At 48.5% G+C, this 24,285-nt stretch overlaps 1 protein-coding gene across 1 annotated transcript in view; it reads left to right on the top strand.

Moving 5' to 3' along the window:
* The window catches only part of NTN3 (netrin 3), a 94,871-nt gene extending 73,998 nt beyond the window's left edge, over positions 1-20,873 (top strand). The window contains exons 6-7 of the mRNA XM_030545676.1: positions 15,244-15,318; positions 18,692-20,873. Of these exons, the coding sequence (XP_030401536.1) occupies positions 15,244-15,318; positions 18,692-19,020 (404 nt within the window). The 3' untranslated portion in view covers positions 19,021-20,873. The remainder of the gene's footprint in view (positions 1-15,243; positions 15,319-18,691) is intronic.
* Positions 20,874-24,285: the final 3,412 nt, after the last annotated feature.

Raw genomic sequence — 24,285 nt, 5'->3', positions numbered from 1 at the left:
GGAGAGACAGAGACGCTCTGCTTCAGGGACCCAGAAAGGCGAACGGGGGCAGCAAGTGGATTCTGGGGGACACTCGGGGGAGGTACGTGGGGGCAGCAGGCAGGTCCGCGGGAGAGACTTGGCCCCAAACATTGATGGAGCTGGGTTCTTGAGCCCTGAATATTGCTGGAGCCCAGGCACCATGAGCCCATATAACTCGCCACCTATGCACACCATGTAGCCATACAGTCTCATACACACAGGACGTATACAGACACACCCAATACACACTCATATACATTTGCTCTGTCTCTGTCTCACACACACAAACTCATCTATAATCTCTGTCACGCACACACCCCTGCACTCTTGCTCTCTCCTGTCCACGCTCACACAAATGGCAGCTATTTCCTTTTAGTGCCCACCTGGATACGTGCCACAAAACTGGGTCCCCCTGCTGAGCATGATGCATTCAGATCATTCCTGGTGGTGGTGAAAGTTCCAAGCTGAGCTACGGAGACTTGGTTAAGTGGAAAAAGAAGTTTCAGGGCGATGGAGGAGGGACGGGGGGAGGTATGCGCTTTGGAAGAAGCGAAAGGGGATTAGAGAGGCTGACCTGGGGAATGTGTCTATGGGGGTGAGGGGAGGAAAGAAAAAAGGCAGTTTATTGGCATCTGTTTTTAATCTGATTTTCCCCTTGTGTTTCAGTAAAGCTTTTTGTTGTGATACAGGTGAGAGCCCCAGACTAACAGCCCGACTGAAAGTTAAAGAGCTCCACCCAACTCGTTCTTCCTGTAGGGGAGAAATTAACCATTCAGTGGGGGTGTTAGCTAAGTGTTAGAGAAACCTAAGCAGAGTCTAGTACCTCACTGCCAATGCAGGGATTCCTTCACAATGCCACTTAGCACTTACATAGCGCTGTGCGGGCCAGATTCTTCTCAGTCACTCCAGCCTCCATCTGCAGTCATTTCAGTGACATCTCTCCATATGTACGTGAGTGCAGTGAAAGCAGAGTCTGGCTCAGTGGCCTCAAAACACTGTAGTCAGTGACTCACCATCACAGCATGCCTGCAAGGTAGGCTGCTGTTGTTATCCCTGCTGTACAGAGAAGGAAAATGAGGCATGGAAAGTGAAGTGAAGTCCAGTGCCCTGGGATCTCACATCGAGTGAATGGCATGGCCAGAATTAGAATTTGGGACTTTCCAGCTCCCACCCTGTTCTCATGCTTTCACCACATGTGGCCTCCTTTACCAAGCACCATGGCCAGGTCCCAGGGGAAGTGGTGGCAGGATTTGGGGATGAGCGAGTGTGAGGTTCCTCTCTAGTGTTGTCTGGACCAGTGATCTGCTGGGTCACTCCAATCCTTGACTCTGGGAGCCAGCCTTACTCTGCTCTGCTGTGAGAACCTCCACTCCTGGGCTGTTCATGCACAGCCTCTAACATGTAAGCTGCTCCTTGGATTGTGCAGCCAAATGACTCTAGCCAATACCCCCGGTCCCAGACACAACCCTAGGAACCTCCATCTTGCAGTGCCCAGTTATGCCCACTGGACGCTGCAAACTTATATGAGTTCATCAATTTAACAAAGAAATTGATATGTACCAGGCTTGTTATCCCAAGGGGAGTCTCTGACATGCTTCAGACCAAATTTACTGCTTCAGATAGAGTAAACACATTTATTAACTATAAAGATAGATTTTAAGTGATTATAAGTCAAAGCATAACAAGTCAGATTTGGTCAAATGAAATAAAAGCAAAACGCATTCTAAGCTGATCTTAACACTTTCAGTGCCCTTACAAACTTAGATGCTTCTCACCACAGCCTGGCTGGTTGCGGTTCAACCAGGCTCTCCCTTTTGATCAGTGCTTCAGTCGCTTGGTGTGGTGTCTGTAGATGTAGGTGGAAGAGAGAGAGAGAGCATGGCAAATGTCGCTCCCTTTTATCATGTTCTTTCTTCCCTCTTGGCTTTGCCCTCCTCCTTCAGAGTCAGGTGAGCATTACCTCATCGTAGTTCCAAACTGACCAAAGGAAGGGGGATGACTCACTCGAGAGTCTAACAGATTCTTTTGTTGCTGCCTAGCCAGCGTACTTTGTTCTTGTGAGACCGGGCTGGGTTTGTCCCATACCTGCCCTGATGAGGTGTGAACTGCATCTCTGCTCTTGAAGAGTTTTTGCCTGGGCTTATTTTAAGCCATGAGGATACATATTCAGCCTCATAACTACATACATGAAATTATAACCTATAACCTTACTATAATATTACAGTAACCACAATGCTCAGGGCATCATGAGCCTTCTGAAGACACCCAACATGACAAACCTTGCATTGGATACCACACAATTATTTTATAAAGATGAACATGGCAGTGTAGGATGTTCCTCCGAGGTGCAGACCGTCACAGCGAGTGTTAGTGGTCTAGTGATATGATCATCTGGGGATATCTCACAAAATGTATTCCCTGCCATGCAAGGGCCTTGGGCATTGGTGCCACCTCATTCCCTCCTGATCTCTGCCTATGGCACAAGATAGTTTAGTTTCCAGAGACTGGAATACTTTAGTCTAATCCGGGTTATTGGATGTACCTCAGCAGTGATTTTGTTTAGTGGTCTGGGCTTTGTGGGAGGTCAGACTCCATGAGTCCCTTCTGGCCTTAAATTCTAGAACATATAAGAAAACTCCGCACTGTTGGGTGGGTGAGTGGGTGCAAAGCATCCCCAGGTCTCCACTGGCATCAACTCAGGCTCCACAGCTGCTTGGGACATCCCCACCCTGCCAATGGACTTGTGGCACCACTGCCCAGCTTTTGCCAGTCCCGGCATTGGCACGTGATCTGCCTGCCTTGTGCCTGGTTCTCCCCAGCATTGGGAGTCTCTCATTTCCATGGACCTGTAAAGAAAAAGCTCACTCTTTGCAAACAGAACAGACAGAAACTTTAAGCACAACCCAATGAGCGCTTATCCCCATATCAAAGGCACAGAATTTTGGCACAGGATTCTGGAGATTTTCAGTAGCGAGTGATGTGTCCAGCTGCGATACTTGTAAGATAGTGGCAAGTATCGAACTGTGTCCTGGGGCTTGGGCCTCCAAGGGGCTGTGGCTGTGTCTCAGTGGTGGGAATTCCAGAGCCTGACATATAACAGAAGTGATCCAAGTGTCTTAGTGCTAGAGCTTCTGTAGTGCTGTAGTGCTGTCAGGTCTTAGTGCTGGAGGTTTCCTGCAGGCCATGCTATAGTTCAATGCGTGGCATGTCTTATTGCCAGTGACAGCTGGGTGCTATCCTATGGGGGAGCAGTTCCAGTAGTGTGTTAATGTGCAAAGTCCCCAAGTGCTAGGCTGTAATACAAGGCTGATGAAGCACATGTCTCAGCAAAGAAAGTTTCTAGGTGTTGTGCTGTAAAATCATAGAACATTAGGGTTGGAAGAGACCTCAGGAGGTCACATAGTCCAATCCCCTGCTTTAAGCAGGACCAACACCAACTAAATCATCCCAGCCAAGGCTTTGTCAAGCCGGGCCTTAAAAATCTCTAAGGATGGAGATTCCACCACCTCCCTAGTTAGCCCATTCCAGTGCTTCACCACCCTCCTAGTGAAATAGTGTTTCCTAATATCCGTCCTAGACCTCCCACGCTGCAACTTGAGACCATTGCTTCTTGTTCTATCATCTGCCACCACTGAGAACAGCCTAGCTCCATCCTCTTTGGAACCGCCTTTCCGGTCATTGAAGGCTGCTGTCAAATCCCTCCTCACTCTTCTCTTCTGCAGACTAAATAACCCCAGTTCCCTCAGCCTCTCCTTGTAAGTCATGTGCCCAGAGATGGATGGTTCTATGTGAATATCATGTTATTTATTATTAACAGTCGGGCAATTTCTGCCCTATGCTGCTGCTTCCCTTGCAGAGCAGCACGTCTTGGAGTTTCCTTGGGTGAAAGCATTTGCTCCCATGGATGAGGTTGAAGGTTCAGGGAATCCATGGGGCAGCCTTGTGGGGACCTCTGGTCTCTGTCCTGTGGCCTGGCTGGGTCAACATGGGTCCTGCAAGAGTTTTGCTACCAAAAGCATCCCTCATGACTGGGTCAGGGGCTGCTTACACCTTTTAGGCTGTCTGCAGTGACTTACACTGTAGTGCCCTATGCATTAGGGGGAAGTATCCACTAGAGACCAGCTGGCTCCATATCCCCTACCAGCCACCAGACCTGGGTCCATGAGTGGTTGGGATCTAGCAGGAAGCACGCCATGGAAACAGCATTCCCTCTTATGCATGCAAAGACACGCCCTCACCCACAGCCACTGCCGGGATCCCCTCCATTCACACTTACGCACAGCCACAGCCGGGATCCCCTCCATTCACCTTCACCCCAGCCACAGCCGGGATCCCCTCCATTCACCCTCACCCACAGCCACAGCCGGGATCCCCTCCATTCACCCACAGCCAAGATCCCTTCCATTCACCCTCAGCTTCAGCCACAGCCAGGATCCCCTCCATTCACTTTCACCCACAGCCACAGCCGGGATCCCCTCCATTCACCCTGACCCACAGCTACAACCACCCACACAGCCAGGATCCCCTCCATTTACCCACACCCTCACCCACAGCCACAGCCAGGATCCCCTCCATTTACCTTCACCCACAGCCACACCCTCACCTACAGCCAGGATTCCCTCCATTCACCCTCACTTCCACCACAGCTGCCCTGGCAGTTCTGTCCCAGCCGGTGCAGTGGCTTAGCTACACTGGAGCAGGGCTGCGTGCTGTACCCTGGAAATGTAGATGGATTTACACTGGGCCCATTTATACCTCACCCAGTGGAGAAAGAGGGAACGTCAGCTGTGGATTGGATTTGGCTGCTGTCCCTTTGCTTTGCTTTCCCTTTCCACATGGAAGGGTTCGTTCTTTCAGTCTTAGTGTCACCTACACAGTAGGCAACGGGGTTGTTCCCCACAAGACTCCCTCATACCATCCCCTCCCCAAATGTCAACTCTCCCCCCATCACACACTTGTGTACACCTGTTCTTCAGCTCTGGCAACAGTTGACTCCATGGATGGTCCCCCAGCTCCCAGACATCCTCTTCATCCTGGAGGGAATGCCGAGCTCACAGCTACATGTTCTTTTTCTAGTGGAGAGAGTGGTTATCAGGGCTGCCCGTGGGGGGGGGGCAAGAGGGGCAATTTGCCCCAGGCCCCGGGCTCTGCAGGGGCCCCCACGAGAGTTTTTCGGGGCCTCTGGAGCGGGGTCCTTCACTCGCTCGTGGGCCCCAGAAAACTCTTGCAGGGCCGGGCCCCGGAGCTTCTTCCACTCCCGGTCTTCGCTGGCGGGGGAGTCCTTCCACTCCGGGGCAGAAGGACCCCCCGCCATCGCATTACCGCCGAAGCGGGACCTGCCGCTGAAGTGCAACCCGGTCTTCGGCAGTAACTCGGCGGCGGGTCCCGCTTCGCGGTAATTCGCCACCTGGGGGCCCCCGCCGCGGGTCTTCGGGGCACTTCAGCAGCGGGTCCCAGAACGGAAAGGCCCCCCGCCGCCGAACAGGGCCGGCTCTAGACATTTCGCCGCGTGGGGGGCCCCCTGCCGCTTGCCGGTCCCACGGCTCCGGTGGACCTCCCGCAGGCATGGCTGCAGAGGGTTCGCTGGTCCCGTGGCTCCGGTGGACCTCCCGCAGGCGTGCCTGCGGATGCTCCACCGGAGCCGTGGGACCAGCGGACCCTCCGCAGGCACGCCTGCGGGAGGTCCACCGGAGCCGCCTGCCACGGATGGCCCCAGGCCCCCGGAATCCTCTGGGCGGCCCTAGTAGTTATTATGGGGGGAGGCAGATGGGTGGGTTCCTGTTTTACCTGGATGTTATCTGGGGAGCCAGTCAGACTTAAATTGATCCTCCTTCCAAATTCCCTTAGCATGTATGACACCATGTCCAGGAAGTTTCAAGGGAGCTGGGAAGAGGAAAAAGTGCTCTGAGAGCTGGCAACTGAGAGAGGTGCTTGTGAAATATTTCCTCTGATGGCCGTCCAACTTCTCTTGACACTTTTATAGGGTTACCCTTCAAGAGTGATATAAAGGGTGTAGCACAGCCCTGGCTCCTGGGGCCAGAAATCCACTTGATTTGAGGCCTTTCTTTGTCTTGCCTTTGGAACAGATTTGCTGCACCCTGCATGCTTTCCTCTACCCTTCTGTCCCTTCCCTTTGTTTCTCTTGCTCCTCTCACAGGGTCAGCAGCACAGTGTCCCAGAGCGGTGTCTCCACCATGCCCAGCACAACGAGTAACCCCAGAAAGAGACAAGCCCAGGCCCTGACTCTCCTGTCAGTGTAACTCCAGTTAACTCAGTGGTGTCACTCCTGATTTACAGCAGTGCCCATGAGAGGAAAACCTCTTCCTTGTCTTGTCTGTACTATGCGCCCATGTTGCTGGTCAGATCTATGTTACAACCTTTTTCCGACGTAGCTGTATCAGTAGGGGTAGGATTTGTGCCTGACATCACTGTACTGTACTGGCAGAATCCTGGGGCCTGGAAAAGTGAAGCTGCCACAACGCAAGCTCTAGCAAAATTGCCCCTTTGCCAACAGTGCTTATTCCAGTTCCATCCGAGCAAAATAAGTGACACTGGTAAAAGCTTGAGTATGTCATCTTGGACTGCAGTCACACCCAGCTATAACCTCCCACATGGGGCCTGTGTCTTACTGCGGCTCAGTTACACTGCTCTGGTAGTGCAAAGGGACAGTAAAGTATATGTACCCCCACTTCAAGGCCACATTCCATGACTAGAACAGTATCAAATAGTTTGAATACAGCTGAGACTCCGGGCCATGTGGTAGAAGGGGGAGGAGAGGAGGAGAGATAAATAATGAGGGCTTCTTGGGTTTTTTAAGTTTCTTACATAAATTGAAGTAGAAATTAATTTTATATTCTAGGAATGTGCCTCGGCACAAAACAGAGGTTGAAAAAAGCCTAAATTATTAATTCCAAACACAATTTCCGTTCTTTCATAATCACATTTTTATTAAATTAATCAGGACCATAAATCCAGAGCAGTTTTTTTTCTTTCTTTTATTTTTTTCTTCAAAACCCAGGACTGAGTGGGGAGGCTGCAGGGAGAGTGAAGATGTCACCTGTGTGCTTCGTGTCTGGTGTATTCTCTTGTTTTTATCTCCCACCTGTCACACCAGGTCTCTGGCTGCCCCCCAAACTCAGCTTCATGCCTCCCTCTCCTCAGTCATCCTTCCCACTCTGGTCCATCTGTCAACTCCTCTGGCTGCATTTCATCCCCAATTCTTCCTGCCTTGTTACACTTGGGAATAGGCCCAAGGCAGCTCTTGGAGATCAGCAGTCAGTGTGTATGCAGTGGTGCTGCCTCTTACTTGTTGGCAAGGACAAGGCGGGGTTTGCTCTCATTGAGCTAACCAGGTTCCATCTCTGTTTGAAGCACAGCTCACCCTTGCCTACACTTCGGGGGCACTGGCAACACCAAGGCAGCAGGGCTGAATTCTGGCTGCTTGTGGCTGAATCAGGGTTTTCACCAGAGCAGAGACACTCTCATCTCTCCAGCCTCCTGTTCCGTCACTCCTCCTTCTATCTTGGGACACTGGGGAAAATCTTCAAAAGTGCAAGTCCCATTTTCAAAAATGCCCATAAACTTGGGCTTGCAAGTGCCTGTGTCCCTTCTGATAATGGGAGATGGGATCCTAAAACACTTGGAGCCAGATTCTTAAAGGTATTTTGGTGCTTAAAGATGCAGGTAGGAGTCAAATGGGATTCCAAGGGAGTTTGGCACCTCGGTGCTTTTGAAGATACCATTAGATGACTATCTACATCTTTAAGTACTGAAATGCCTTTAAAAACATGGCACTTTCGAAAACTTTATCCACTGTCTCCCCCATCCACTTCCCCCCTCATTTCTCATTCCTCCCACTTGCCAGCTTTTCTCCTCCACCTCTGCATCTCATGCTGCCCCCAGCCCTCTGTGTTATGTTCCTGCTTAATCTTCAGTTGATGAGCTTCTAGCAGCATTGTGTGTAGGGAGACTGGGACAGAATGGTGGGGTGGCACAGTGAAGGGGGAATGATCTTTGGGAAATCTTAATAGCTTTTACAAATAATAGTACTAATAATAATTTCTAGTCTTTTTAAAGCACTTTGCTTTTTCCTCTGAAACCCTCCCGGTTTCTTCAATAGAAATCGCTCAATTCCCTAGAAACATGTTTTTCTAACTTAGTAGATTAGTTTACATCTTGTGGCACTTAAAAACATTATTATTATGCCAAAAAATAAATAAAAAAAAAGGGCTCAGATTTATGGCTCTTTCTCAGGCCAGATCTCCCTGGCAGTGCTTGTTGGCTTTAACTTCTGTTTCTACAAAGCCCTTTCAGCTGCCAGGCCTGCTCTGTCTCTCCTTCTCTTCCCATCCACTCTGCACATCTCATGAACCTCTTCTCCCCAACCAGGGCTTTGCCCCAGGACTATAATCTACTGACTCACTGCAGGAAGAGGTGTTAGCAAACTGTCACTCATCACAGTCTCTTGTAACCCCATGTGTGCCACAATTACAACCCAGTTAGGGGATTGGTTACAACACAGTTGTCACTTGATGCCGTTCCAACACCGATAAAGATTATAGTGTAGACGGAACCTCGCCAGGTCTCTGTATTCAGACTAACACTAGGCCATGTATCGCCATCTAGCACTGCCCCTTCCTTCTTTTGCATCTCCTCTCCTTTCAGCTTTCTGGACAACTTCCCGTCCCATGGCTGGATGTGATTCAGTGCTATGCTCTTGCCACCAGCCCCAGTGCCGTCTGCCTCAGACTGGTGCTGCTCTCTGATACTTACTGTTGTGAATTCTCTCCCACGGAGAGTTAGTCTGCTTGCAGATACAGCCAGTACTTGGCCCAGTGAGGCGCTGGTCTGACAGGGCCCTTAGTGCCCCACTGCATTAGTGATACAGGCCTGATCAAGGAATGAGAACAGAGACTTTTCTGCTTGTCATGTCTGGAGCACTTGGGCCTGAAATACACCTCTACGTTGATATAACGCTGTCCTCAGGAGCCAAAAAATCTTACCGTGTTATAGGTGAAAATGATAGAAAATGTGGCAAAAGACCACCTTGGCTTACCCTTGAGATCTTGCGTGACCTACAAAATAAAAAGGCGTCATATAAAAAATGGAAACTAGGTCAGATCACGAAGGATGAATATAGGCAAATAACACAGGAATGCAGAGGCAAGATTAGAAAAGCAAAGGCACAAAATGAACTCAAACTAGCTATGGGAATAAAGGGAAACAAGAAGACTTTTTATCAATACATTAGAAGCAAGAGGAAGACTAAGGACAGGGTAGGCCCACTGCTCAATGAGGAGGGGGTAACAGTAACGGGAGACTTGGAAATGGCAGAGATGCTTAATGACTTCTTTGTTTCGGTCTTCACTGAGAAGTCTGAAGGAATGTCTAGTATAGTGAATGCTTACGGGAAGAGGGTAGGTTTAGAAGAGAAAATAAGGAAAGAGCAAGTAAAAAATCACTTAGAAAAGTTAGATGCCTGCAAGTCACCAGGGCCTGATGGAATGCATCCTAGAATACTCAAGGAGTTAATGGAAGAGGTATCTGAGCCTCTAGCTATTATCTTTGGGAAATCATGGGAGACGGGGGAGATTCCAGAAGACTGGAAGGGGGCAAATATAGTGCCCATCTATAAAAAGGGAAATAAAAACAACCCGGGAAACTACAGACCAGTTAGTTTAACTTCTGTGCCAGGGAAGATAATGGAGCAGGTAATCAAAGAAATCATCTGCAAACACTTGGAAGGTGGTAAAGTGATAGGGAATAGCCAGCATGGATTTGTAAAGAACAAATCATGTCAAACTAATCTGATAGCGTTCTTTGATAAGATAACGAGCCTTGTGGATAAGGGAGAAGCGGTGGATGTGATATACCTAGACTTTAGTAAGGCATTTGATACAGTTTCGCATGATATTCTTATAGATAAGCTAGGAAAGTACAATTTAGATGGGGCTACTATAAGGTGGGTGCATAACTGGCTGGATAACCGTACTCAGAGAGTAGTTGTTAATGGCTCCCAATCCTGCTGGAAAGGTATAACAAGTGGGGTTCCGCAGGGGTCTGTTTTGGGACCGGTTCTGTTCAATATCTTCATCAACGATTTAGATGTTGGCATAGAAAGTACGCTTATTAAGTTTGCGGACGATACCAAACTGGGAGGGATTGCAACTGCTCTGGAAGACAGGGTCAAAATTCAAAACGATCTGGACAAATTGGAGAAATGGTCTGAGGTAAACAGGATGAAGTTCAATAAAGACAAATGCAAAGTGCTCCACTTAGGAAGGAACAATCAGTTTCACACATACAGAATGGGAATAGACTGTCTAGGAAGGAGTATGGCAGAAAGAGATCTAGGGGTCATAGTGGACCACAAGCTTAATATGAGTGAACAGTGTGATACTGTTGCAAAAAAAGCAAACATGATTCTGGGATGCATTAACAGGTGTGTTGTAAACAAGACACGAGAAGTCATTCTTCCGCTTTACTCTGCGCTGGTTAGGCCTCAACTGGAGTATTGTGTCCAGTTCTGGGCACCGCATTTCAAGAAAGATGTGGAGAAATTGGAGAGGGTCCAGAGAAGAGCAACGAGAATGATTAAAGGTCTTGAGAACATAACCTATGAAGGAAGGCTGAAGGAATTGGGTTTGTTTAGTTTGGAAAAGAGAAGACTGAGAGGGGACATGATAGCAGTTTTCAGGTATCTAAAAGGGTGTCATCAGGAGGAGGGAGAAAACTTGTTCACCTTAGCCTCCAATGATAGAACAAGAAGCAATGGGCTTAAACTGCAGCAAGGGAGATTTAGGCTGGACATTAGGAAAAAGTTCCTAACTGTCAGGGTAGTCAAACACTGGAATAGATTGCCTAGGGAAGTTGTGGAATCTCCATCGCTGGAGATATTTAAGAGTAGGTTAGATAAATGTCTATTAGGGATGGTCTAGACAGTATTTGGTCCTGCCATGAGGGCAGGGGACTGGACTCGATGACCTCTCGAGGTCCCTTCCAGTCCTAGAGTCTATGAGTCTATGAGACTTGCAGTGGGATTCTTGACTCACCCTAAATCCTGTTCTGGACAAACTCGCACTTTGTGTGTCCCTTGAATGCTGCATTTGAAGCCTAAGGACAGACGTCGAACACCAACGCTATGGCTTCACTGCCCAGTTAACCTGGGTGATCAGTACCTGAGTCTGAGCACCCAGGTTAGCCTAGCCCACATGTGAGCATCCCCACAGTAATGTCTCAGAGCTGCCCTCCTTGCCTCAGCCATGCTCCCCACCAGGGCAGGAGAGACGTGGGGGAGGGGGTGTTATATACCTACACTGGGTGAGCTTCCCAGGATTCAATCAACCTACTTTAAAGCAGAATGGTACAAAGCAGCCTTAACACACCGGAAGAGCTAGGGCAGTTGCTAAATCGCAGTATCTTAAATTGGTGCATTTCACATGTGCCCTATAAACTGGAGCTGGTGAAAACTTTTCATCAAAACAATTTGCCATTGAGAAATGCCATCATGATGAAAATAATCTTTTTGCAAAATTGTATCGATTTTGATAAAAGTTCATTTTGGGAAACATGTTTCCAACTGTCAAAACTTCCAGACATTTTGTTTTGAAATTTATTTTATTTTATATTAAAACATTTTAAAAAATAATAAATGGTCAAAATTAAAACAAAACGTTTTGGTTAAGCTGGGGGGGAATGTGAATTTTGTTTTTTGAAAACTTGTGAAATTTCGGCTTTTCCTGTTCATTTGGGATGAAAAAAAATGTCAAGCTCTCCAAAGATTTTGTGAAATGGAAAATCATTTTCTGGGGTGGGGCTCTATCATAAACACAACCAAACTGCTGGGATGAAATCTGCTTGTCATGTCTGGAGCACTTGGGCCTGAAATACACCTCTACGTTGATATAACGCTGTCCTCAGGAGCCAAAAAATCTTACCGTGTTATAGGTGAAACCGCGTCATATTGAACTTGCTTTGATCCATCGGAGTGCACAGCCCTGCCCCCCCCGGAGCACTGCCTTACCGTGTTATATCCGAATGCGTGTTATATCGTGTCGTGTTATATCCGGGTAGAGGTGTAACTCCTATACAGGAGCCAAGACTTTCCAACTGATTAGCTTGAATAACTAGCTCACGAAAGAGTCCAAATATAGTCATTTACACCAATTAAGGATCTGACCCACAGAATTTCTTAAACTACTACAAAGAAGTTCCTGTGCTTTTAATCTGCCCATTGTTCCTTTCACAGTTAGCCTTCAGATTTTTAGGTAGACTTGCTACTTCAAGTTATGTTGTTGTGTTTAGTTTTGCTATCATTAGCAATGACATTATGGACTTTCTTCTGGTCTTTCAAACCCTGGTGGTAAATCAGGAGTAACTCAGGTAAGGTCAGTCAGATTCTCTCCTATTTCCATCGATGTAAATCTACAGCATGGCTGTGTAAACCAGCTGAGTTGGATTAGATTTGTACTAGTTTAGCCAAGAGCAGATTTCAGCCCACTGGAATAATTCAGGACGGGTAAAGCCAGTATCAGCGAGATCAGAAGCAGCACGGAGCAGTTCTCCAAAAACAGTTAAAAATAATGTGAAGTTCAGTCCTTGCACAAGAACTCAAAAGTCCACTAAAGCCCGGAAAATAGGCTCTGTGCAGGGGTGAATTGTGCCCATAAGGCATAAACATCATAAAGTTCTGTCCCAGGTCACCCCTGTCAGAAAGTCAGCCTCATCTGGCCGCAGCTCCATGGCCTGTGTGGAATGAGCCGGCCATCTCAGGCCATTTCCCAGGGGAGAAAGGTCTATGTCCCAAAACCAGCATTGCCAAGGGCTCTCGGCCTGCCCACTCAGCAGAGAAGCCGAGGACTGAATGGGCCGCTGAAAACAAACTCTATTCTCTCTCTAGAGCCGTGCCTTAGAGTCGCAGTTCAGAACCATTGGTGGCGGTGGATGTACAGGAAGCTTGCACTGCTGCTGCCCATACTGTATTTGTTCTATTAATAAAGAAAGGGATTCAGGCCCCAGGACGGGCAATCAAGCCATCCTCTGTCAGCACTAGATTCATTCAAAAAGGGAAGGGAGAGAAATGGAAAAACCCAGCATAAATTTCTTTGTCAGAAAAGCTGCCAGAGTGTGGCTCTGTGCTTCCCTACATAAAAAGGGAGAGGAGACCAAAGCAAAGCAGGAAAAGCCCAACCGAGGTGGGCACGGCAAGCTGGGGTAGAGGACAGCACTCACTCCCCTTTCCTGGGGAATTAGCTTCGTGCTGAGCTGCTTTTATCAGTGACAAATTTGGAGCTGGCAGCACAAAGGCCAGAATAAAAGGGAGCAGGGTGGAAAGGGAGAGAGCAGCAGGATCCAGGGTCCATTTGTGTTTCTGGTTTTCTTCCTTTTTTCTTGTGGAAGTTGGCATGGGGAGGTTGGTGTTTTGTTTTGTTTCTTTCTCTCCGATCCCTCTGGCAACCCACAAACAAAGAGAACTTCATTGACTGCTTGCCCTGTCCCAGGGGATATGAAGCCAAGCTGGACAGAGAATCTGCAAGAGAGGAAGAAAGATGGGCTCAGAAAAGCACAACCTAAGCAAAATGTGTGGAGAGAGACAAATTGAGCTGTTCAAAGGATGGTGACAGCAGAAAGGAATGAAGAGAGGGCTGCTTTGGGAAATCCTTGGGATCAAAGGCGTTGGGGAGAAAGGTTCCAGAACTGCTCTGCTCTCCATACAAAGCTGTTGCTTCCAGCAATAGGCATAAAAAAGGCCTATGGCATGAGCCCAGCCTCATGGAACGTGGCCAGATCAGGGAGCGCAACGCCCTGTGCTGTGCCAAAGACCTGGAATGATGCTGCACGTCCACAAAGGACACCTCCCTGGCCACATCCCAGCAGCACAATGCCCCCCATGGGCAGGAGGTGGAGTGTGTTCAGGTTATTCAGGGAAACACCTCCTGGAGCAGAGCAGCCTCCTACACTGTTGGTGTGCTGTTGGGTGGGGAGATGGAACATCTTCAAATGTACCTATCTGTGGCTGGACTCTGCCATTCCTGTTGTTTCCATACCCATAGCCTTGGTGTTACCTTCAACTCCAGTCTCCTCCTCCCACATCCCCCATATTTGCAGATCTGCAGCACGCCTCCTGTGTGAGCCTGCCTTGCTTTCACCACCTCTCCCTTTGCATCTCCTCTTCCTTGAACTCCTACAACTCCCTCCTCTGCAGCTCTGTTTCCCAGCACTCCAGAGACTGGCATGTGCAGAACTGCATTGCTCCTGCCTCCTCACACCTACGAGGAAGCTTGATCCCATCCCATGCCACAGACAGTTCCACTGACTTCCTGCATCAGACTGCATCAGAATACAGGTCAAAAGGATTCTACATAGGCCAAGTTCATGCCTGGAGTAACACCCTTAACTTCAGTGGAATTATATGAGTTTGGCACAGTGTATTCTAACTCCTTCTTTAGGACTTTCTCCAGCACATCCTAAGAGACATGGAGGCCAGAACCTCAGCTGGTGTAAATCAGTGTAGTTTTGTTGGCTTTGATGGAGCTATGCTGATTTACATCAGCTGAAGATCTGGCCACTCTGGGCCTCTCTTCCAGCTCCTTTATTTAGCTAGCATCAGCCTCATTCTCACAATCTAGCTATTGATGGTGCAAGAACCTTCTCCTTTGCTGCTCCTACCGCATGGGACACCTTGCCTCTATTACTCCACTGTCCATCTCAAATCTAAGCTGAGGACACATTTTCTCCCTTATTATTATTTAATGTTCTCATTACGTTATCCCAAGAGACCCAATCAGAATCCATTATGTTAGAAGCTGTGCAAACACATACAAAGACAGTCCCTGTCTGAAGAGTTTAAAATCTGTGCCTCTCGATTTCTCTCAGCCACCGCTGTTATTTATTATTAGCTCTACAGTTTTATTATCCACAGCTGCTGTAAATCAGCAGAGCTCAGCTGAAGTCAGAGGAGCTTCATCAATTGAGGATCTGGCTCAAAAGCTCTAGAGAGTTTGAGGATTCAGTTTGTCTGAAATCTGCTGTATGAAATTATATTGCTGTTTATTGGTCTTTGCCCCAGGTGGGTGATTCATTGTTAATGCCAGCATACAGTGCTGCAGGTGAGAGATGCAAACTTCCCCTAGCCTCTCCTTGCCCCTGGTTGTTATGGTTTTGCTTGTATGTGGTTTGTTTTAAACTACTCAGTGCTTAGTTTGCTCTGTTCCTTCTCTGCAGACTGTGATTCGTACTGCAAGCCAGCCAAAGGCAACTACAAGATTAATATGAAAAAATACTGCAAGAAGGATTATGGTAAGCAGCTCTTCCTTCCTGAAGTCAACTTCGCAGGGAAGAAGAGTGAGGAAAAGGGCCAGTGGACACCTGCAGCCAGGCCTTAGATGGGTGAGCCCAGTCCTGGGATGGGAGCAGAATTAGACTGTCCACCCTGTTCTGTCTGAATATCCCACCCTACCCTACATGGGTCGTGCCCTTCTGGCGTGAGAGGGGAATGCAGTCTGTGTTTACTCCATCCAAGCTTCCACCACCCTCTGTTCCTCTCCTATTAGGCCTCAATCTAGCCAGAGATCCAGCTGTTCACAGAGAGGCATCCAAAGTCAGCAATGACCAAAAGTCATTGCCATCTGGTGGTAGTTCGATGGCCGATGGTGGTCTCTGGCCAGTGGCGGACTGGTGTCCGCATCCCGTCTTTCCTCAGCTGACCCTCACCCTCACTGTAAGAGATGGCAATCCGCACGCTAGCTGTTAGAGATTCTAAAAATTAAAGGCTGTCCCATCCAATGGCTTGAATATGCACTTGTGGGCAGGAATCTGAGAATTTGGTGTTTTCATTTTCTGATTTGCACCTGACGTCAGGGCTAGAATTACTCAGAGTTAATTTAATTTAATGGAGGGGGCCAATTTTCCAGACACTTCAAGGGAAGCCTTCCTTCCCCAAACACACATGGAGTCTAGGTGAGCCCCTCACTCCTTGAGGCCATCCATCTAGAACAGTGCTGAAGTGCACCAGTGAGGGAGTGCTGGAAGCTAGTGCTGCCACTGCCCACCTGGTACCTGCTGTGGAGGCAAAGTGAGACCTTCGGTCTCTAGAGCTATCAGTCTGGCCCTTTCCACCAGCATGAAATTCATTGAAACAAACCTTTTAAACCATTCCATGCCCTCTCCCCCTCTGTCCCTCCCTGCCTGCCAGATACCTTACAAAGAACATTTTCTCCATACTCTTGTTATCTGAGGGGTCTTGGGAGAAAGCTGATGTGAATCGCCACTGTGAGGCCAGGCTGGGCGGATGCTGACTGCACGTTGTTAATCACTGTGACATGGGGCCATTCACACTCGGGCATGGAGGGAGGTTCACTGGAGAGAGCTGTTTGATTGATCTTCCACAGGAACCCTTGGCTCCATCTGAAAAGATGGTTTTGGCAAGGTGGAGAACAATAGAAATGGCTGTCAGATGGCTCTGAGTCAGGGAGTGGGGGAAGAGGCAGGAGTGAATGTGAGTTTTGAGAGAGAAAAGCTCACCAGAACCAGCCCTTCCATTCAGCTAGACTTTCTTGCAACTTTAACCCATTTTCGTTTCTCATGACTTGCAGTGGAAGGGCTCCAGCTAGCCACCTGTGCCATGTGTGCCCATAATAGACTCATGGGAGCTTGTAGATCCCCTGTAAAAGGAATTCTAAATGTGGATCATTTCAGTGTTGAAAAATTCAAAATTGTTTTAGCCAGCTGTGGAGGGACAAAGACTCTGCTGGTTGTCTCGGGAATTAGCTCATTCCAGCCCAGAGCACCCTCTGCAGGCCAGTGTCTCGCCTGCCGCTGGCCCTATGTCTTTCCCAGACCCTGGTGCCCTTTGCCCAGGGGTCCTGCCCACGGCAGTACCCTCTCACTCTGGGTCTCCCCTCCCAGGGGAACCTCCCAACCCTCTAAACCCACCTTGCCTCAGTGGCTACTGCCAGTCATCATCTAGCCCCCTCTCACTGCAGCAGACTGCAGTCTGTAAATCATTCATCAGCAGCAAGGGGGGTTAGCATCTGCTGCCTTGGCCTATCTCTGGGCTGCCCCTCTGCAGCCCTAGTACCATTTTTGGCCTTCTAGCAAGGCCTACAGCCTGAGGTTTTACTAGGCTGGAGCTCCTCAGCTCCTCTGGCCTTCCCCAGCACTGCTCCACTTCAGGTACCTTCTCAGCCAGCTCCCAGGCAGCCCGGTCCTTCTCTCTCAGGAGCTAGATAAAGTCTCTTTTTCTCAGCCTCTGGCCCTCAGCCCTCTTATCAGGCCAGTTAATATCCATTGAGTCACAAAATTCGAATTTCCAGGTACTTTCCGGCTATTTCTTTTAGAGTGACCCCTGATTTTCCTCCTCAGTCCCTGAGCTGCTATTTGTACCTATGGCCCCATATGAGTACTTCACAAATAGGCATGACTTTATCCGCACAACACTCCTGAGAGCCAGGGAAACATCATTCTCCCCATGGAGAACTGAGGCACAGAGAGATTGTAAGTGACTGGCTCTGGGTCACGTAAGGAGTCTGTGACAGAGCTAGGAACTGAGTGCACATCTCCTGAGTCACAGGCTACAGACATCCACTACCACTCACAGCCCATCCAGCCAAGCATCTGTGACTGCTAAAACTGCTTGTTGGGAGTCCCGTTACTGGGTTGTGGTTGGGGAGGTCTGAGGCTTTAATGTGGCCTTGTTCTGTAACTTGACACAGGTTTTACCCCAGCATAACTCTATTGACCTCAACAAAATTAACCCCAATTAACTCCAATGTCAGTGAAGGGAGAATCAGGCCTTCCAGCTCTTTTTGCTGCCCTGTGTCTTCCAGGGCCAAATCACTGCCTTTCCACTTTGGTTTTGCCACTGTGTTGCCCCTTCCTCATGCACCTGGCCTGAGATGAAATCATGTTTGGCCAGCAAATATCAGAACCATATCACAGTCCCAAAGCAGGGTGAATGTCACTGACTGGCAATGTGTGTCTGAAAAGGAAAATTAAGCAACATCTTGTTCTCCTGCAGTGCTGGTGGAATTTGGAGCCTCAGTAGGCTCCTGAAGGCTGCCTTTGCTGAGCACTCAGCAGTTCCAGTCATCCTCTGGACTACAGTCAGCTGTGCCCTGGGGGCCTGTTGCTTTAAGGAGCATGGAGATAGCAATGCTGAATAAGGCTGGTCAAAAAATGCTAATTACTTTTCACTGGCAATTTTGGAAAATTGGTCTGAGGTGGTGTGGGGGGGTAAATTTTCCAGTATTTCATTAAAAAAAAAAAAAAAAGTTGGTGATTTTTTTCATTTTTTGAGGGAAATTTTTCCAAAACTAGAATTTTTTTTACTGAAAAATTTATTGTGAGCATTTTTGTTTTCATCATAAAGCCATTTCTCATCCCCAAAAACTGTTTTGATGGAAAAATTCCAAGCGTCTCTAATGCCAAGTCACAGAGTGTTGTGGTGAAAAGACATAATTAGATCTTGTGGAACTGGTCCATCGAGAAGCTGCAATGAAACAGGACAGAGTGTTTTCTTAGAGGGTGGATGGTTCCCCTGTCAGAGCAGAAACAATCCCACAAAGATTGAGCTATGGAAATTTGCCTGTTGCCAGAACAAGGGGGTCGGGGAGGAGAGTATCATCACTGACTCTTGCTCCACTCTCAGCATCTCTCTTTGTCTCTTCCCCAGTTGTCCAAGTGAATGTCTTAGACATGGAGACAGTGGCCAACTGGGCTAAGTTCACTGTCAACGTCCTCTCGGTCTACAAGTGCCGCGACGAGCGTGTGAAGCGTGGTGATAACTTCCTGTGGATCCACATGAAAGACCTGGCCTGCAAGTGCCCCAAGATCCAAATCAGCAGAAAATACCTTGTCATGGGGATCAGCGAAAACCCCACTGACCGGCCAGGACTTATGGCCGACAAGAACAGCCTGGTCATCCAATGGCGGGATGCTTGGACCCGGCGCCTGCGGAAACTGCAGCGGCGGGAGAAGAAGGGGAAGTGTTTGAAACCATGATGGGTTTTGTGTCTGTCCCTTACTAAAGTCCCCGCCCTATGCACATTCTTCAGACTGTTCCCAAGAGACTCTGTATATATATATAGCGTGAACAGACTCTCCTGTCTATAATGTATATTTGCGGTGGTTTCCTTTGTGTGCGTGAAGGCCCGGGTGTGCCTGGGGGTGTGTGTGTCCTTAATGTTGATTAAAAGTAACACAGTAAAGACGAGCCTTTAAAGAGGAGTGAAGTGGAGGATGAGCCCAGTGTTGCTAGGTCTGAAGTTGCTCAGAGGATATAAGCAAAAGGCCTGTCCATCACGGCCCCTCTTCTGTGGGCATCTCATTGTTTCTGATTTCTCTTACTTTTCGGTGGTAAGCTCCATGCCCTGCCTGCTCCCAGTGTCTGAGCATAAGTCCTCAGCGTTTCGCTCAGCTACAGTATACCTGGGTGTGGACTCGTCTAAGCTCTTCAGTCTCTTTCCCATCCATAGCAACTGAGACTGGCCTGGTGTCAGTTCATGGATTATGAGGCCAAAAGAGACCACTGTGATCATCTCGTTTGCCCTCCTGCATAGCACAGGCCAGAGGACTTCCCTGGTTTAACTTCCCCATTCCCATCTTCTAACCTATATACTGGTATAGGTAAGGAGTGAGTGCATGGCTTGCTCATGGATTTCCAGATGCATACAGTATGAGGAGATTCCAGCCCTGGAGTTCCATGAAAAACCAAAGGGTCTGATTTGCCAGTTACATCATGTTTATGCTGATACATCACCATTGATTTCACTGGTATGACACTGGCATGACACAGTGAGAATCAGACCCTTTGGGTTTATTCAGCCACTGCTGCCATGCACCAGCCCCCAACTGCAGACTGGTCTTAGCCAAGGTCACTGCCAAAGGCCTCTTATATCCTCTCAGAAAATGTGTATGTCTGTGGGGGCAGAGCCTCAGCTGGTGAAAATCAGCCAATTTGCATCAGCTGAGGATCTGACTTGACATGCATAATTCAGCAGTGGGCCTGATTCTGCCCTGCTTTTCACCCAGTGTCATTATTTTCATCTGGGCCAAAGGACTGTGAAAAGCTGCCATTCGGACTTGGACAATGTTTTGCAGAGGTGTAAATGGGGGCAGAAGGTGAAATCCCAGGAAGATCGAGTCCTTGGAGTGTTTTTATGCTTCCCCAGCCCTCTGAGTCTCAAGGGGGCAGGGTTGATAAAGCAAAGCTAATGCACTGGTGGTTGTGGTGAGAAGCTCTAGTTCACCAGGGCAAGGGAATTGTAGTCCCTTGACACAGGCACATTCCAAATGGGCACAGAGTGGGCCTGGGTGGCTGTTGGATTGGATCTACTCAGAGGGCAGGAAATGGTGCAGCAAGATAGCAGAGCAGCCTGGAAACAGAGTGTGGTGGGATGATCCTTGTAAACCAATTGCCATGGGCACCTGTGGCTCAGGTAGGTGTTACGCTGTAGAGCAGTTCAAGACCGAGGCTTGTTGGCAGAGCTATGTGAGGGCCCAGGCCTGGCACAGGGCCATTGCAGGTTAAGATACTGGCAGAATTGTTTTTGAGCTCAGGAATGGAAGAGAGTGTTTTGAGGCCAGACTGAGGTGACCTGTATGGTGATCAGGACTGAACACCGGGAGGTGCTTTGGGGCATGATTAAGGTACATTAGCAGAGCTGGCTGAAGTCCCAGAATTGGCTTAGCAAAGCTCTTTGAGGTCAGGAATGTCATGCACTGAAGGCCCATGAAGGCTGGCAGAACAAGGGGTTGCTGAAAATCAAAACTGCAGAGCTGTGGGAGGACCAGAGACAGGCTAGCACAGGGGTTCTCAAACTCGGGGTCAGAACCCCACAGAAGTCGTGAGGTTATTCCGGGGGGGGGGGGGTCATGAACAGTCAGCCTGCACCCAAAACCCTGCTTTGCTTCCAGCATTCATAATGTGTTAAATATATAAAAAGTGTTTTTAATTTGTAAGGTGGGGGGGTCATAACAGGGGCTTGCTATGTGAAAGGGGTCATCAGTACAAAAGTTTGAGAATCACTGGACAAGCAAATGGTCATGCAAGGTGTGCTGGCTGGATTAGTTTGCCCAGTGCCTGCCTTTGCTGTTCTCACTGCAGACAGTCCTAGCAGGCGCACCCTTGTGTTTGCATTAGTACATGGAGCAGAGTGGAAATGCACATTCCTGACACTTAGTCACTACTCACGTTATTTACATTCAGCCTCCATCATGGGATGGTCTTTGAATCACATTCTATTCTCCCCACCCCAGCAGTTCATGTCACTTGGGACATACATGTTGGGCCATGCTTACTTACAATGCCAATAACCTGGCCAATTGTTGAAATCAATTGCATAAAACCCACCCTTTTCTCCAGGGGGGCCTATGAGTTCACACTGCAGCCTGATTCTACTCTCATACCAATTTTACACCAGTGCAACTTGCTTGACTTGAGTGCAGTTACTCCTCATTTACCTGGTATAAGTGTCATCAGGACCAGACCCACAGTGTGCTGTAACACATACTTTGCACACCCACTGAACACCAAAGCCCTGATTCTGATCTCATTTACACCCATGTAATTCCAGAGCAACACCATTAAAGCCACCTGAGGTACCCTGGATTTACACTGATGTAACTGACCTCAGGAGTTCCCCCCCCCCCACCAAAAAAAGGCCATTGCTGTGCTAGGACCTGTCATTTCCTAACCAGTTTACACCATGGGGCCAACTCAGGCCTGGTGTAAGCAGCTGCAATGCCATTTCTGACTATGCTTAGGGAAGGAGCCGTACAGTGATTTATTATTGTAGGGTTACAAATAAAGCCCATTTTGTTTATGGCCCTGCTAATGTATTCTAGCAGAACAAAACTCTAGCAGCCTTCAGGACTCATTTTTGGCCTCTGAGCCATACCAATGCCCCCTCCATCCTGTGTCACTCCCCCCACCTACTGCTGATACGTGCAAAGGGGCACAGAAAGCGTGACTGCAGAATAAGCTAGTGTGACGGCTGCCTAGCCTACTGCAGTGAGGAGTGGGAGGTCAAGACCTGTCTTCCAGAATGTGGCTCCTGGGAATACTGGAGCGGCATGAATGCCCAATGCCTGGTTACTAACCTGTGAGCTGGTGATGATATGGGGGGTAGGGCTCCCAGAGTTGCGCTGAATGTAGTAATTGACATAATAGCCACATGCACCTTGCCAAGTAACAGACTAGTGTGTCGCTAACACAGTTGTGACGCTGGCCCATTCATAGCATAGAAACTGCTCATCCCTCAAGTCACCTGCGTTGATGTAGCAGCTTGACAGGGCTTTGAGCGAACTCGCTCACTCCTGGCGTTAAATGTTACAGGTACTTTCTGTTTAAAATGTTCCTGTGAGTTACAGCCACATTGTGAGAACAAATGTCATGTCCCCTCCCGCTCCACATGCAGCCCCTGTGCTCTCAGGTGGGGGGAAAAGGCACCGGCTAGCACAAGGGTGGCACACAATCTGTTCAGGGGCCAGCTATGGGGAAAATGCACAGAGCACCCATTCCCTGCTTTAGCCTAATGTGACTTTACCTTCCCATCCTTCCAGTGTCTGTGAGCCACAGAATCTTGTCCACCCCACCTTACCCTGTGTGCAGTCAGTTACATTAGTGCAACGTGATCATGCAACCCATAACCAACTAATGGGCCAGACTCTCAGCTGCTGCAGCCTGTCATAACTCCACGGAGGGCAATAGAAGCACTTCTACTTCACACCAGCTGAGGAGCTGGCCCAGGAATGGGAGTGCTTGACACCCCATTGCAGCAGACAGGTTGCAGGCTAGGGGAGAATCAGGCCCACAGACCTCTGCAGTGGCGTGATGGACCCCGGTCAACTCCCACTGAAGCCTAAAGAGGCTTGTTCTACTGGCTTCTGTGGGCACAGTCTCCGTCACTTTTGCTGTCCCTTGTTTCTTGGGGATAGGGGAGACAGCGTCTGTTTGTGTGCGCACGTGTGCTGCTGTTCCTGTTCTGCAACAAAGACCCTCTCAAAGCAAACAGGAAAGTGTGCAACTGTTACAGTAATGGCTTAATTCTGAAGCTGCTAGGCACAAACCAAGAGAAGGGGTTTTTTTTGGTGGGTTTTGCATGATCTCTGAGAATGGATGCTCCTGGGTGAATGTGCTGCAGAGAAGTTCTCACTTTCTCATGCACTAAATGCCATTTGGGCTGTATCTTTGGGGGGGAGGGAACTCATCCCACATAGAGCTGTGGCACAAGTCCATCTTAAATCGCACCTACACCCTGAGTGGGGCTGCTGAGGTGCTGAAGCTGCCTGCTGACCATCTATACAAGGGGTGGATTTCACTGCTGTAGCTTATGAACCTTGGGTGCCCACACTGCAGCCTGAGGGTCAAATCCAGCCCAGCCTAAAACACAGCTCACTGCTGCTCTCTCAGTGCTAGGTGAGGACAAAACTGTAGGGTTTGGCAGCTGGTGAACTCAGACCACAAGCCATTTCTCCTCATATTCCTTTGCTGAGCAGGTAAATGCTATGGTTGCCATTTGCAAAGCTGTCTAGGGGAGTTAGATGCTGCTCTAATTGAAGAGGTGTATCTACAGCCCCTAGGCTGCTTGGAGACTCTCAGTCTATGCCTGTATGCCTTTACTTTGTATTTAAACATACAACCATATAAGGGAAGATTCAGGACAGTTTTTGGTGTTCTGGCAAGTTGCCCTTAAATGTTGCAATGTTTGGGCACCCAGAATGGTATGATGTGGGCTGAGCCTGCTGCCGGAAACACCATCTCCCTGTCCTTCTTCTCAGGTCAGCTTTGGACCTCTAGGTTATAACATGTCTGTCTTGTCAATAGTTTCCAAAATGCAACAGAGCAAAAGAATTGGAGGGAGGCTATGGACCAGGCCATCTCCATGAAAGACTGTTGAATATGTAAAAAAATAACAACCAATGTTATGGAACATAGTGTAACATATATAAGATATGTACTTTTTCTTTTTTTATTATTATTGTTTTTAATAACACGCATCTAATGTGTATTGCCTGCCTAAATTGGTGTTTTCTTTCCCTGAGTCTGCAGTTTGCATTTGGCTTTTGATGCTAAACTGCTGATGACACCTCATCCCCTACCCTGGACTTGGGTTCTGCTGCTTCTTAATTGCACCAGTAAGGCCCACTTGGAAGAATGCCTCTCGCAGAGCACAAGGCAGGTGCTCAGCACAGCTGGGGTAAATGTGCTTATTTACCTCAGTGGAAGATCTGTGAGTTTGTGGGGTGGGAGGCACTGAGACCCTG

This window comes from Gopherus evgoodei, unplaced genomic scaffold, assembly GCF_007399415.2.
Source record: "Gopherus evgoodei ecotype Sinaloan lineage unplaced genomic scaffold, rGopEvg1_v1.p scaffold_38_arrow_ctg1, whole genome shotgun sequence".
NCBI classification, from domain to species: Eukaryota; Metazoa; Chordata; order Testudines; family Testudinidae; genus Gopherus; species Gopherus evgoodei.
Note: the sequence above shows the minus strand (reverse complement) of the source record. Positions and strands in the feature narration are given on the sequence as shown.